The sequence below is a fragment of the Rissa tridactyla genome, chromosome 18 (assembly GCF_028500815.1).
Source record: "Rissa tridactyla isolate bRisTri1 chromosome 18, bRisTri1.patW.cur.20221130, whole genome shotgun sequence".
Taxonomy (NCBI): Eukaryota; Metazoa; Chordata; class Aves; order Charadriiformes; family Laridae; genus Rissa; species Rissa tridactyla.
In genome coordinates this window covers 4,374,582-4,388,529 of record NC_071483.1, presented here as the reverse complement: position 1 = coordinate 4,388,529, position 13,948 = coordinate 4,374,582, and the positions used below count along the sequence as shown (strand labels likewise).

General features: G+C 45.6%; 1 protein-coding gene across 1 annotated transcript in view; it reads right to left on the bottom strand.

The window, feature by feature from the left end:
- ARID1A (AT-rich interaction domain 1A) overlaps positions 1 to 13,948 on the bottom strand; it is a 60,597-nt gene that overhangs the window by 29,281 nt on the left and 17,368 nt on the right. The window contains exons 2-4 of the mRNA XM_054223523.1: positions 7,740 to 7,952; positions 6,547 to 7,008; positions 5,420 to 5,533 (exon numbers count right to left, since the gene is read on the bottom strand). Coding sequence (XP_054079498.1) covers positions 5,420 to 5,533; positions 6,547 to 7,008; positions 7,740 to 7,952 — 789 coding nt within the window. The remainder of the gene's footprint in view (positions 1 to 5,419; positions 5,534 to 6,546; positions 7,009 to 7,739; positions 7,953 to 13,948) is intronic.

Below are 13,948 nucleotides of genomic sequence, written 5' to 3'. Positions count from 1 at the left end.
GTCTCCCAAGGGACGCTTATTGCCGGCAAAGGGCTCCACGCAGCCCGGATCGGGCCCGGCGATGCTCTGCGGGGTGGGGAGTTTCCTCCCCAGTAGCGGGAGGGATTAGCTCAGTTCGAACCCGGAGGAAGGGGTGGGAGGAGAGAAAATTGCCACATGGACAAATAGCTGAGCAACCCTGAGAAGCAGGTCACAGGCACCAAACATGTCACTGGAGTGGCTGGAAGATTAGGGTGGCTTTGTAAGCAGCACTCCATGCTGTCCACTATTAGCAAAAATTTAAAAAAAAAAAAATTTAAAAAATTTTAAAAAATTAAAAGGCACAGCCTTCTCAAGAAACCGCACAGAAGCAAGGGCCACAATCACACATCAAGAAAAGCTCAGGCAGAGGAGCCTTGGTTAGGAAGGAAAAAAAAAAAAAAAAAAAAACCACATTTTCAACTCCCTGTATTGCCAGAACTTGGGATAGAAACCTTCGTATCAGCATAAAGTGGAATGCACCAATCTCTCTGATACCAGTGTTTCAGGTATTGTGCTCCTCGAGGCAAGCCTGCGGGTGCTGCCGCGTTTATCTGCATATCCACTGGGATGCCCAAGCACCACAGCGTGCAACTGCCCCGCTTTGAAATGCATACATCGCTAATCCCTCTCTCAAGGCAAGCAATAAGACAAGCTCAAAAGGCCAAAGAGAAACCAAACAGAAGCAGGAAGCCCCATATGGAAAGGGGGGGGGGGGGGGAGAAAAAGGAGAGCCTGAAGTGACCAGTAAAATCAACCGTAAAAGGTTCTTTTCCCCTCCCCCAAAAGAAATTGTCAAAATGATTCATTTTGAACTCAGAGAATTTTTAAGAAAACGCTCATTTCCTGGGCTGCGCCTCCCTCCCCATCCACAGCAGCTTTGAGACAGTTTTTTTTCTGCATTTCAGCCTGTTGCATTGATTATTTCCAGGTCAGGGGACGCAGCTGACAGAGCTCAACTTTATTCCACTTCAAGCACCTACACAGCACAAGCTGAAATGACCACTTTGTAAGAATGAAAAATCCAAACGGTGCTTCCGTGACAACCTCCAGCATCCAAATTCAGAAACTACTTGACTTAAGAAAGGAAGAGGTAATCAAACACAGAAAAAAAACCCAGCCACAACTGCTGGGGATATTCACAGAGCGGTTCTTTCTGCACAAGCCAAAACTCTGCAGCCTCGTTCCTCTCCCCTCCCCACAAAACCTAATTTTGCTAAATCCGTAGACCAGAATGCACATTCAGAAATTAATGGTGGATCAGGAATTTGGTTTCAGTTGGTTATATGCCTTTCTGCCATTGACAAGACACTTTTCAGGCCTGAAGTCAGAGAGGAACCAAAGTGAAACGCAACTGAATAAGCAAACCAGTTTTCCAATAGCGCAAAAACACTGAGATTAAAACCATTCCCACTCCACATCAAGACGAAAATAAGTTGCCCGGAACAGGGATGGGGTTCCTCCTTCAGGCTATGCAGTACACTGACCAAAACAAACTAAGGACATTCTGGGGTGGGAATTCTGAAACTTCCCCACTTTGCTTCATTATGTATTCACTACCACAAAAACTCAAACACAACCTTGCCATTTCAGGACCTCGCCAGTATCCGTCCTCCTGGTTTGGCCAGAAGTCCCACCCTGTGGAGAATCCTTCCTATCGAAGCACTGCTGAAAACACCACCTCTCACAAAAGTTTTGGTTTCCACAGATGGGAAAGCTTCACTGCAGAAATCCCAGAAGATCCAGTGAAAAGCCAATACAGCCAGTATATACTGGTATCAAATCAGTTTTGCTTCATAAACGGCTTTTAGGGCTGACCTGGAAGTCCTAACAGCACAGCTATCAGCTTCTGTAGTTGGGAAGGTCTAAACAGCCTGATGCAGCAACCGCTGTCTGGATGTCTTTGCTCCTCATCCATCTCAAAGACATCAGGAACTTGCGCTCTGCTCCCTCAAGGCAGCCCGTAAGACAGAGACTGGGGCAAGACAACAATCTGCTGTGTGTTTCAGAATGAGATACAAAATTCCTCCCAACAAACCTAAAACTCCAGAGAACTTTGCAGTCAAACACATTTATAATCCAAACCCAAAGGGATGTCCTAGCACCCTATTTGCTTCCCCTGCACTTGCTACCAGCACCTTCCATGCCTAAGCAGAAGGTAATTAATAGCCAAACACTGTAAATTTGTGACTCCTACAGACTCTCAATCCAAGCCTCAAAAGGTAAAGACACCAAATAAACCGGATACAACTTGCCAGGAAGAATTTTTTGCTAAGGAGAAGAGACTAGGGAATCTCCTGGGAGAAACAGATTTATACTGAGGAGTACTATTCCTCTATTACACCCAGACACAAAAGAGTACACTTCACTTCTCCCATACACAATAGCAATCTAAGTTTAGTTTAGCTGCAATCCTGACAGGGACTCCCTAGGGAAGCAGCAAATTCATCAGAGAAATTGTTCACCTAGCCTGCCACAGGAAAACAGCACCAGCCAGGACACTCGCGTGGATGCATTACTCTCTAAATGGCACCAGTGAGATCCAGTCAGCAGCAGCATTCTCCCCCACAATACAGCAAGAATAATCTTTAGAACGGGAACAACAAACCAGGAAATACTGAAGCTAGAACAGCCTGTAACACAAGCAGAAATGGAAGACCAGACATTTTGCTACTTGCTGATGAGCAGACAAAGCATTAGAGAAATCAGTAATTTGACTCTTCTGCTGTTAAATGTCTGAATATGGGAACGTCATCAGGAAAAAGTTTAGTTAGTGACACAAAAATCATTATCAAGAAGAGCTCTTGAAGACCCTCACCCAGAAGGATCAGCCTAACATTTCTCAGGCAGATCCTAACAAAGGCACCAAGAGCTCACAGGAGTTGAAGAACGTGACAATGTCACCATCCAGGAGATCACCACCTCCTGAAACGGTGATGGGATCAGCTAAGGAACACTCCCCCCTTTATTACTTAAAATTCCAACGCTAATGTTGACGTACAACATTGATATGTAAAGGCCAAAGACTTATAAAGGCACTGGGTACATAAATTTAACACTTCGTAAGTACCTAAAAAGCAGCAACCTCCTTTTCCTGCTGGAGCTGATCTATGTTTAATCAAAGGTGATGCATGGCACGATTTGCCCCAATTCCAAGATACCCAGCGAGCCATTCCACAGCGCCCACTGAGGCTTGGAAAAGGGCTCAGAACTCCACAAAAAATTAAAAGCCCATAAACTAACTATGCTTCTGTAAGTCATACATAATGGCAAAACAGGGATCCAGGAATCCTCCCGAGTAGGATAAAACTTTCTAAAACAGACAGACTAAGCAATATAAGGAAGATAAAAAGAAATTGATAGCACCCTTCCACATAGCTCTTTTGTTTCTAAGCATCCCCAGGCCAAACTTTGTGCAAGAGATTGATCACCGAAACAGAGCATTGGCTTCCACACACCTCTGAGGTCCTCCCTTTACGCCATTCCACAGCATCACCGTGTGCTGCATTTCTCAATTTACAGACAGGGGTGCTGGTCTTGTCCTACAAAATCCTAACAAGACGAGGAGGAATTACGAAACACACAAGAATAAGGGTGAGTTTCTGCAAGGGGTCTCCTTTTTTTTTTTAATTTTTGCTTACCCAAAATTACACCAGAGCTGGGTAAGCTAAAGACTGCTTGACTTCCTAAATGCAAATTAATTGGGGATAAAGTCAGGAAAACAAGATGACTACAAAGTCTGTTTAAAACAGAAGCAAGCTTTACAGTTGGCCAATTCTAAAAGCTGGACCTATTTGTTGCACCCTGGATTTCTCTTCATCAAACCTCTAAAGCACATCGTCAGAAACTGGTGGACATTTAGAACTTTTAAACTGGATCAAATTCCCTGGTTTCTAGGTTCCTTCACTCTTCCAGCAGAGATGCGTATCTTTTCTTAAACTGCTTGGGAAAAAGGAAAACTTGAAAGGGGCCAAATGCATTTAACCACAAGGTATAAAACAAACTCCCACTTGGTGCTGAGAAGGAGCCACTTCTGCTAAGCAGAGCAACTAATGCCTATAATCTGAGTCAGAGGGCGCTGATTGGTAGGATTCATGAAGGCTCTATCAACAATGCCACTGAACAGGACTTCCCACCGTTCGGAGCTAGAGCAATTTCTTCAATTACTTCAGTGGCTTCACTTTTCCTACGCTCTTCACCAGAAGATGGGTCACATGGAAGAACTTGTGGAGAGGCAGAGTGGAAAGAAACATGCTATTTAAAAGGATTTTTTCCCCAGGCCTCAGAACAAATTAAATCTTTGTAATGGGGGTCCAAAAGGAAAAAAAAAAAAGGAAAAAAAAAAGGAAAAGAAAGAAAAAAGAAACAACCCACAACTACTCCCATTAGGTGGTCAGAACTAGAATCACTTTGTATTTTGGGTGACAATTTGTACCCACAATCCAAAGGAATTATTTCAAGGGGCTCACAACAAAGCCCTTCTCATTGCTGAGAGCAAAAAATAACTTTGCTGTATACACAGCTCGCTCTCCTCTGACCAATCCAACTGCAGCTTAGAAAACTGATTTAGCCAGTGGCTAAATAAAAAAATAAAAGCTCACTCACTTCCTACTGGTTACTATGAAAGTAACCAGCAAAATCAGAACTTGGCAGCTCAAAACTCTTCCTCCACGTCAGAGGCACAGACCCAACTTGTGCAAAATAATCTAAACTTTTAACCCTTCTCCATTTTCTTGATGAAGTTTTAACCCACAGTTAAACTACTGTGGTCCAAAATGTACTGCAATACTCGGCACTGATCTCATACCCAACCGTTCACTGTACATACAGCAAGCAGATTTAGAATGCAAAAGAAAATATAATTCCCCATCTGTCAAGGAAGGAGCTATCTGTGACTGATCTTCCTCACTCCAGGTACTAATAAACTTGTCTTTTTCACCAACTGTTCAGTCAGATTGGCCCAAAGGAGCTTAAATCAGCAGTATAAGGATCCAGTGACACAGGAAAGGGAACCGCGCTGCAGGTCTGCTACTTGCCATTGCAACAGCAGGCTGAAGGAACAAGAAAATAAAATAAAAACGAGGCGCCTTCCCCTGAAGGTCAGGGTCTACTCTAACAGCAGCCAGGTATTTCAGACGCTGCAAATGGAAAGCTCAAAGAAAAATCTTTTAGCTAGAATATGCAGACCTGAGTATCTAGGGTTAAACTTTACTCTCAAATCCATTACTTTTGTAAATTACATTTAATCTCCAGTGGGAAGCCAGAAGCTAATGACTTAGTAAAAAGCACTGGCAGCCTCCATCATTCCCATTTCCACGTGGAATACTACCAGTGCTAATTTATCCTGCTGTGCTTCTGATTGCCCTCGCCCCATTCACTTCTAGATCAGCTCACCACTCACCGGCAGGCTAGAAGGTCTGGACTGAAGGTTCAAGTTCATATCTTCTTGCCCTTTACTGGAAGCCATTGAGGGAGCAGATGATGCCTGGGACCCAAACGAGTCTTGAGATAACTCCTGAAACATCAAGAAAACACCAAAAAAAAAAAAAAAACAAACCACAAATGGGAATAAAATAAAGGCTCTGCTGGAATCACTCTGGTATATTCTCACATTGTGGAAGAATTATGTACCCTCGGTGACACTTGCCCAAAACAGGAAATAAGACAGCAAAGAGTTCAAGCCAGCACGCTTACTGCTCCGAGCAAACACTGCCCGACTGCTATGGAGGGTGCTGGGAGAAGAGGTCTAAAACACGACAAAATGGTAATTCTCCAGCTCTCCCTTATTACAGATCCTGAAGAACAGAGAGTGTCCTGGGAGACTGCCCACTTGGCTTCTTGCTCTTCTAACATCTTATGATAGCTCTAAGTACTTCATTACACAAACAAGGCAAGTCAATTAAAATCTTCAACTTTTTGAAAGCCAGCTTTGGTGCATCACAATTTTTGCTGAAAGTTCCCAGCTAGCTTTTCACATAACTATTAAAATACTATTAAGCCTTGCTGAAAATAAAAATAACTTATAAAAAAAAAAAAAACCTGCTAATCTGCTTCATGATTTTATCTTCAATTCCATGTGTTTGCTGCTTTATTTCTCCTCCCTAAAGCCGAGTTTTACATTTAAGAGCAAACTCCTCCGTCACCATCTACGTGTCTCTCTGCAAACTGCGCTCCGCTATTGTGCTAAACCAAGTAGCTCTGGAGACCACCTGGAGAACTCCTGCAGACCACAGCGCGAGAACCATGCCAGTACAAAATCCTTTAGACTGGTATTGCCAATGAGCAGCAATTGACGCTAGTCTTCAAAACTGCAGTATTAGCGTGGCTTAGCCTGCTACCACCACAATATCTCTCTGTAAGAGATACAGATCCAGATACAACAGAGAAGGCAGCACATCTCCTACTGTAACCATTCCAGCCAACTTGCTGATGGCGTAGTTCAACTGATTTTCATGCACAAAGAAAATGATTTGTGCAAGTTTCTTTAAAAAACACTTACAGAAGGAAACACAGCAGGTGACAGCCTACCTGAGGAGGGGGGAAGCGTTGCTGGGAGTACGCAGACTGCTGCTGCTGCGGCTGTGACGGAGGGTATGAGGATGACTGCTGAGAAAGAGCCGCGGAAGCCGTCTGCTGAGTTTGTTGCTGCTGCTGGTAGGGCGACTGCGACTGCTGCTGGGAGTAGGGAGGCTGACTCTGTTGGTGTTGCTGGGCTGTGGACTGCTGCTGAGGATACGGAGTCGGGGACTGCTGATGGGGTGGCTGGGACTGCTGCTGCGAATAGGCAGGCTGCGATGTCTGAAGTTGTGGAGGTTGAGATTGGGGCTGTTGCTGCTGCTGATACGAAGGCTGAGAGTGAGGGGTCTGGGATGGAGGCTGCTGAGAATATGGAGGCTGCTGCTGTTGGGGATGAGGGCTTTGCTGGTTGTAATACGGAGTCTGGCTCTGCTGCCCATATGCACTGGGGCCCTGCTGTCCATAAGGAGGCATCTACAGAAGAAGAGGGTAGAGTTATGTCAGTTATGAAGGTATTTTACATACACACACAAAGTACGATTATGCTCAAAAAAAAAAAAAAAAGACTCAGAGGCCTGAGCAGAGCAGTTAACTGGGAACGTACCGACAATGCCACTACCTATGTAAGGGAAGCCTCCTAGACAATAGCAAAAGTCACTTGTCTATGACATTATTCTTGGCAGTAACAAAATTTTTATAGGCACCATAACCAAGTTTTTAGGGATCCCTATCTGACCACCCTTCAATGATAGTAACATCAAAAGGAAAGCCTGCTTGCTCAAAAAAAAAAAAAAAAAAAAAGCACCCTTTAGGCACCCTTTTGAATCCTGCAAACAGTCCAGCAGGAGCCACTTGGATCATGTAATGAACCAACACTGACCTGAAGTCATTTCTTCTGTAAAGAACCGTGTCCCTAACAAAACACAGCAGAAAGAATATCTTACTCCCCTCACTATTTATTTTTCCCTTGTTTGATTCACAGCTCTGCCGTTGCCTCTCTTGGAAGCAAGGATTCCAGAGGTCCTCATACATCATTCCCACCTGGATCCAGGTGTGGCGCAGCACGTAGCCTAGAGAAATGCCGTTTTACCTAAACAACTGATTCCAACCCGGCTGAAGCTGGTCCCTTCAGAAGACACAGCACTTTGTTGCTCTTCTGCCTTCCCCTGCTGTAAACAGAGACCACAGAAGCTTGGGTGCTCTACCTGCTGTGCATATGAGATGCTGCCCATTGTACTTTGCGTCCTGCTTTGCATTCCCATGGGATATCTCTGAGGAGTTTGTGGCCCATACGGCTGTCCTGGATAGCCATGTCCTTGCTGTGGCCCCGCTTGAGGTCCCTGTTGTTGTGTGTAGGGGTTGTTTCCTCCATACGGCTGAGGCCTCATCTTCCCCATCTGATCCATTGGGCTTGAAGGCTGCAAAGCAAGTAGCGACACATGATGTACATCCAGCTACATATAGGAATCGTTCACAACTTCCAAAAACACCCAGAAGAAAACTTCAACAGGTTGGCGCAGAGAAGTAGAGGCTCATCCGCCTCTTCTCAGGTGCTAAACCCCACAGTTACATCCTGAATTACAGCAGGATTCCTGCTGTAACCTACATACATTTCACAAAGAACAAACCCAATCAGAAGAAGCCATTTTACGCTGACTTATCTCCTGTGGTCAGAGGACAGGAAAGAAGGGGGGAATGGATCATTAAGAAAGATGAACTACCAGTGTAAGTGGCTTTTCCCCATAGTAGGTAGTAGTTTAATGTCCAGATATTCCACAACAAGGTGAATTTAGGCTGAAAATTTAAATATTCACAAGAAACACTGCTTCCTTCACATATAACAAGGTCTCCCAAAACACTACAGGCTGTTAATTTACACTTACGCATTTCAATTAATCCATATTGATGGGCAGTGCTACTGATATTCACAGCGTTCAAAACTGCAGTTCCATTTTTGCATTTTTATTTTTTTAACATGTGCCTTGCGTCTGCTGCCTTTTGTAGAATAAAGGTTTCTAAATCAAATTTCTTTGGATGCACGAAAAAAACATCAGCCTTGAAAGGCAGGTCCCCCAAGTTTTAGAGCAGACATGACGAGGAGAACGAATAAATGCAACTTTCCTAGGACTTCCTAATCTCTACTACCCCTGCCTGGAGCCGAGACGTAAGAACGGTCAATCAAATTTCCTCAAAATACTATAAACCTCAAAACGCAGCCTTTCTACCTCGGCAGCACTATTCCCACACTAAAGCAAGGGCTGTTTTGGCGTAGTGACCTCTAAATGAATCCCAGGCGCAGTCTTTAACCTCCATCACTCGGACTGAATAAGAATTGTTCACTGATCTCCTGATGACCTAACTAATACCAATTAGATGTTTTCCACCAGATCACCATGACAATGGACTCTCTATTACACCATTCCTTCCTGCAACTAGCCCTAGGGTGGTATTTGTACAGATCCACCCTCTCTTGCTGAGATCAGGTGCTTGAGGAGTGGCACTACAGGTCTGCACAAGCAAATATCGCACAAAGCTAGCTCCTGCTGGAAACCTGAAAGAATCCCGGAGACCCGAACAGTATTTCAGTTATGTCTGCAGAATCCACCCTCCTGGGGGTGGGGGGGGAAACAAAAAAAAAAGTTCGTGCAGTATGCTACACTTCAGAAAACCCTACCCCAACAGCCAGCACAGCTTGAAGTCCCAACACGCAGACCCTGAGAACATTTGTTTGACCAGCTGTCTGCTACGTCTCGCCTGCCAGGCAAGCCACGCAGCGCCGAGCCCACGCCAAACACGGGTAAGGAAGGGCGCAACGGGGATTTAATGGTACTCTTGTGGGGCAACAGGAGCTGGGCCACGGGAGGGAATTTAATGGACTGACAGGAAAAGCACCCCGGTTTTAGTAATGGGGGTGCTACCCACCTCAACTGAAATCAGGCAAATGTGCACCAGTATGGCACAAATCAATTAAGAACCAGATCCAAGTCCCCTCCTCTGCTCCAGTTCAGCGCTGGCCACCCCTGCAAATACAGCAGGAAGCTGTCCACAGACATCCACGCGCACGGCACCAGTATGATTCTCTCTGTCGAGGCAGATTCTAGACGCCCTGCCACGCTCAGTTGTGATGGCTGTTTCCATTTTCATCCATACTGATACTACAACAGTTCTGAAAAAGTTACGTTTTATGTTCAAGTTATTGCAGATACTGCTGCTGAGGAGGAACACAGACAGGGGCTGCAGGACCCCAGAGGAGGAAGCCCGGAGAAGCCCTCAATCCCCGCACTCCCAAACAGCCGGACCCTGCGGACCACACCATGGGCTTTTCACCATGCTCTGAAAAGGAGATTCCATTTACCGGGTCAGAAAAAAACCGAGGTCTTTGATGTCTGGACTCTGAATCCTCAGAGCTACAGTGCCTCACCTCCCGAAAGGCAGCACCCATGTGGAGCTCTCGTACACCCAAACGGATGCAAATTGTGTTTACATCTTTCAAGCAATTGTCCCTAACGCTCCCTGAGCCTTGCCTTGTGGGTATCACCTTAGATTACTGACATCTTTTCCCTCCCCACATTATCTTCTTTGGTATGCAAAACCAGTGCCACCAGGAGTGCTTCCCAGCTTTTGACCAGTCAAACCTCTCTTCCACCACCCCCCAAACACAGACCTCTCTTCTTCTTCTTCTACCCGATTAAGTGCAACTTTGGGGTTACTGACTAAACATTTCAGCATCTTTTCCGTTTGTTACTTGCTTCCTTCTGGTTGTTACCTCACCTTCGCAACTCGCTAGCAAGGGCAGCTTCTCAAATACGTTCTTGTTTGGGGATTTTTTTTTTTTTAATTTTTTTTTTTTTTTTTTTTTAAATACGCACACACCACATGCTGCCTCCTCTGCACAGATTTTCTTGTCTGTGGTCACCCACAGAGCTAACCATATCTTCAGGAAGGACAGAAACAAGGTGAAGATCCACTTTTCCCATGATTCCTACAGGAAGCACGACGACCGTTAAAAAACTTGAAGAAATACTTGGTACTGTTTATGCAGCCATAAAAAAAAAAAAAAAAAAAAGAGAGAGAGAGAAAAGAAAAAACCCAAAACACAAAACCCAAACACATTTCCAGGATGTGACCAAGTCGTCACCTTGATTGCTCAGCGTAGGAGTACACGACGTGCTTCCAAACTGCGCTGCTTTGAACTGCCACTCTTCCACAAGGCCCTAGCGCACAGAGGATGCTAAAAACAAACATGAAGAGCATCACTCTAAATTACAGCCTTATAGATAAAATTCTATAAACAGAAGAAATGTAAACGCCAATTAATCTCTAATGAAGGAACATACACACACTCCTGACTCGCTGCAAACCAACAGGCTAACTCCGGCTCCCTGGGGCTGCCACGTACGTCTCAAATGCTGCAACGCATTGTTTGTTCCTTCAAAATCTGCCAGAAAAGACACACATCTCCTTCGCTGACAGCGCTTTAACCGCTCTCGTCTTCGCAGTGTTGCTCTGGCTTACAGAGCCTACGATCAGGCAGTCTGCTTGAATCCGCTACCTCAATCCTTGTAGGTAATTTAACTGCACGTGCCTCAAAGAAAGACCAGCCCAAGTTGAAATGCAGTGAAGCGCGGATCGACCCAAGAGCTCGTGCGAAGACTTTGGGGGGAGCGGAGGTGCCGCACGGCTCCTTTGTACACCCGTGTTACACGAGATGGGGAAGCCGGGAGGAAGCGACGCCTCTTCGCTTGCAAGAACACTTCAGGATAAATAAGGAAATACCAAACCCCCGACTGCAAAAGGCTGGAGATTCTTCTCTGGACTGATACATGGGAAATCCTTTCAATAGGAAACCACAGGAGTAGATTACTGTGATTACACTTCAAAAGCAAAGGCCCTGCCACAGAGAGACATAATTGAGAGAAAGCATCGCTCCTTGATCACTGAAGTCCAGACCCCCTGCTTACACCTCCTTGCATTCATAGAAATTGCTTCTATTCTCCCTTCAATCTCGCCATCTCTGCTGTTTTATAACACTGTTAAGTACCAAAACTTGGCAAAACGTACTCCTGCCACCAGTCAAAACTTTCAAAAGCAAAGTTGTTTGGTACGGCGTGTAATGAAAGGGACCATAAGCCAGTGCTCCAGAGAAACTGCTGAGCTTTCGGGAAAATTTAAGATATTTCTAGGCTAAGAGCTTCTAACAGCGAGCCCAAAGTGAGCTTAAATTGCTGAGTTCAAAAGCTCTCCAAATCAGTATGTGTAATGCAAAGGATGTCAGACCCCGAAAATGAACCGGCGCTGTGAAAACCAGCTATTCTTCAAAAGCAACGCCGGAGCTTTCCTTAAAAAAAAAAAAAAAAAAAAGCTTCTAAGCACGCGAGAGGATTCCACAAACAATGCTTTTCAGTTTGACCGGTAGAAGAGAAATTTGGCCTCTTGAAAGAACAGTTTGGTTAAATTGGAGGGGACTTGCTTAATGGTCCCAGCAGGAAAACATGTAACGGGAAGAGGCAAATCCCACTTTGGAAGCAAGAGCCAAACTCTCCACAGCTGTATAGAAAAACGTAATTCCGACTTTGCCGATTACCTTATTACATATTTGTATTTTATTACGCCAGAGGAAGAAAGGGAAGGAGAGTCATTTACTGAACTCTCTGGTTTCAAATCAGCGTCATTCCATTATTGGCAAACATGGGTATTGGCCACAACTGGTTTCCTCAGCTGCCCCCAAAAAAACAGAAGGGCCAAAAAAATAATAAAAAAGCCCTAAGCTCTCACCTTGCATTTGAAATCTTTTCCTGACCAGATTTGTTGTCCGTTTTTGGTGATAAAAAATAATAAAAAGCATTACTGGCTGTTTAACCGAGAGAAGCCCTAATTGATTCCCACAGTAATTAACCTGCATTTTACCTCGGAGAGTGGTAGTTAAGGAAGTCGGCACTGCTATTTATAACTCATCTCAAATTGAGGGCAGACTGCCTAAAATCTAACACATCCCAGCTGTACTCCTGTTTGAACTGGGGCCAAGGGAATTTTTTAAAGCAATCTTGGCACTGAATGAATGACACCAACAGTACGAGCGCGCGTGTGGTTGTGTTGTGGTGACGTAGCAGTGGAGGTGGAAGGGGAAGGGGGGGCCGCACGCCGTAATCCCTCTCCCGAGCCCGCTCGCAGGCTCAGCCCCGGCCGGTACAACATGCCGGAGCCGCCCACCGAGAACCAAACACAGGAAACGGTCTTTTCCTGTGGAACGCCTTGAAGTGAGAAGCACATGGCTAATCTGCATAAAAGCAAAGCCACACCACTCCTGCCAGGAAGGTTAGTGCTTGTAATCTCTGGCCGTGGAGCTGGCTGCCTGCGAGGACTTGGACCGGCGCCTGATAACCCAGAAAGAGCCGAGAACAGATGGGCAAGGACCCCGGCAGAAACAGCACCACGCACGTGACTCGCCACATGGCCCCGCGAGCACAAACTATTGTTTGGCTGCTGAGCGCCGGTACAAAGACAAGTCCGACCAGGCCCTGCCAATTCAGCAGCAGCTGCTCCCCTACTGTCATCGGGCTGGTCAGAGGATGGGGACCACCGAACCCCAGAGGCCTGGAAGTCGCCAAGCTCAGAAGATGCCGAGAAGATGCCAACCAGTACCAATGCTGGTTAACACCGTCCGACGGGCTCAAACTGCTCACCTCCCCAAGGCTGAATCCGGATGGGATCTTACTGAAGTGAAGAAACTAGGTCTCAGTAGAAGAGCATGCTCTTTCCTCCTGTCTCCAACCCCTCGTTACCCAAAGGCAAGGGTAAGTTGTCTCTGCAGTCACTGAAGTTACAAAGCAGATTGCCATGTTGGCTGTAAAAATTGTATTAGTGATGGATGACGCTGGGAAAGGAGAGTCATCTTCCCTAAGAATTAGTCAGCTGGGATCATGGTCATATTGGATTTAATCATTGAAACCAGGCAGGAGAATAAAACCACCCATGCTCCCCCAACCTTTCTGTGGCATTTCTATCAAAATCAACAAGCTGTATAAAGCAGAAAAATTAGCGACACCAGCATCAGCTGAACAAGCTTACCATGAAAAAGGCCTGGGTTCAAAATCAGCAGCTTTCCCTGCCCATTTTCCAGTGCCTTCCACCCCGTTGAGAAACACCAACCGTGCCAAGGCAGGCAGGGGAACCTCCACATGACAGTCATGGCAAATGGAGAATCACTCAGGAAAAACAGTCCCGATCACAAGGCTGCCAAGAGGCTTTATCAAACGAGCATTAATGTTTCGGAAAAGCAACCTTAATCAATGTGGAGAAGCTGCACTGACCTTTGCCATTTTTAGTATGTTCTGCGTCCTCTGGAGCTACCAAGAGTTCAGGCTGCTGTGAGACCCCAAGGCTGGGTCAGGTCCTGGAGGTCCCAACATCCAAC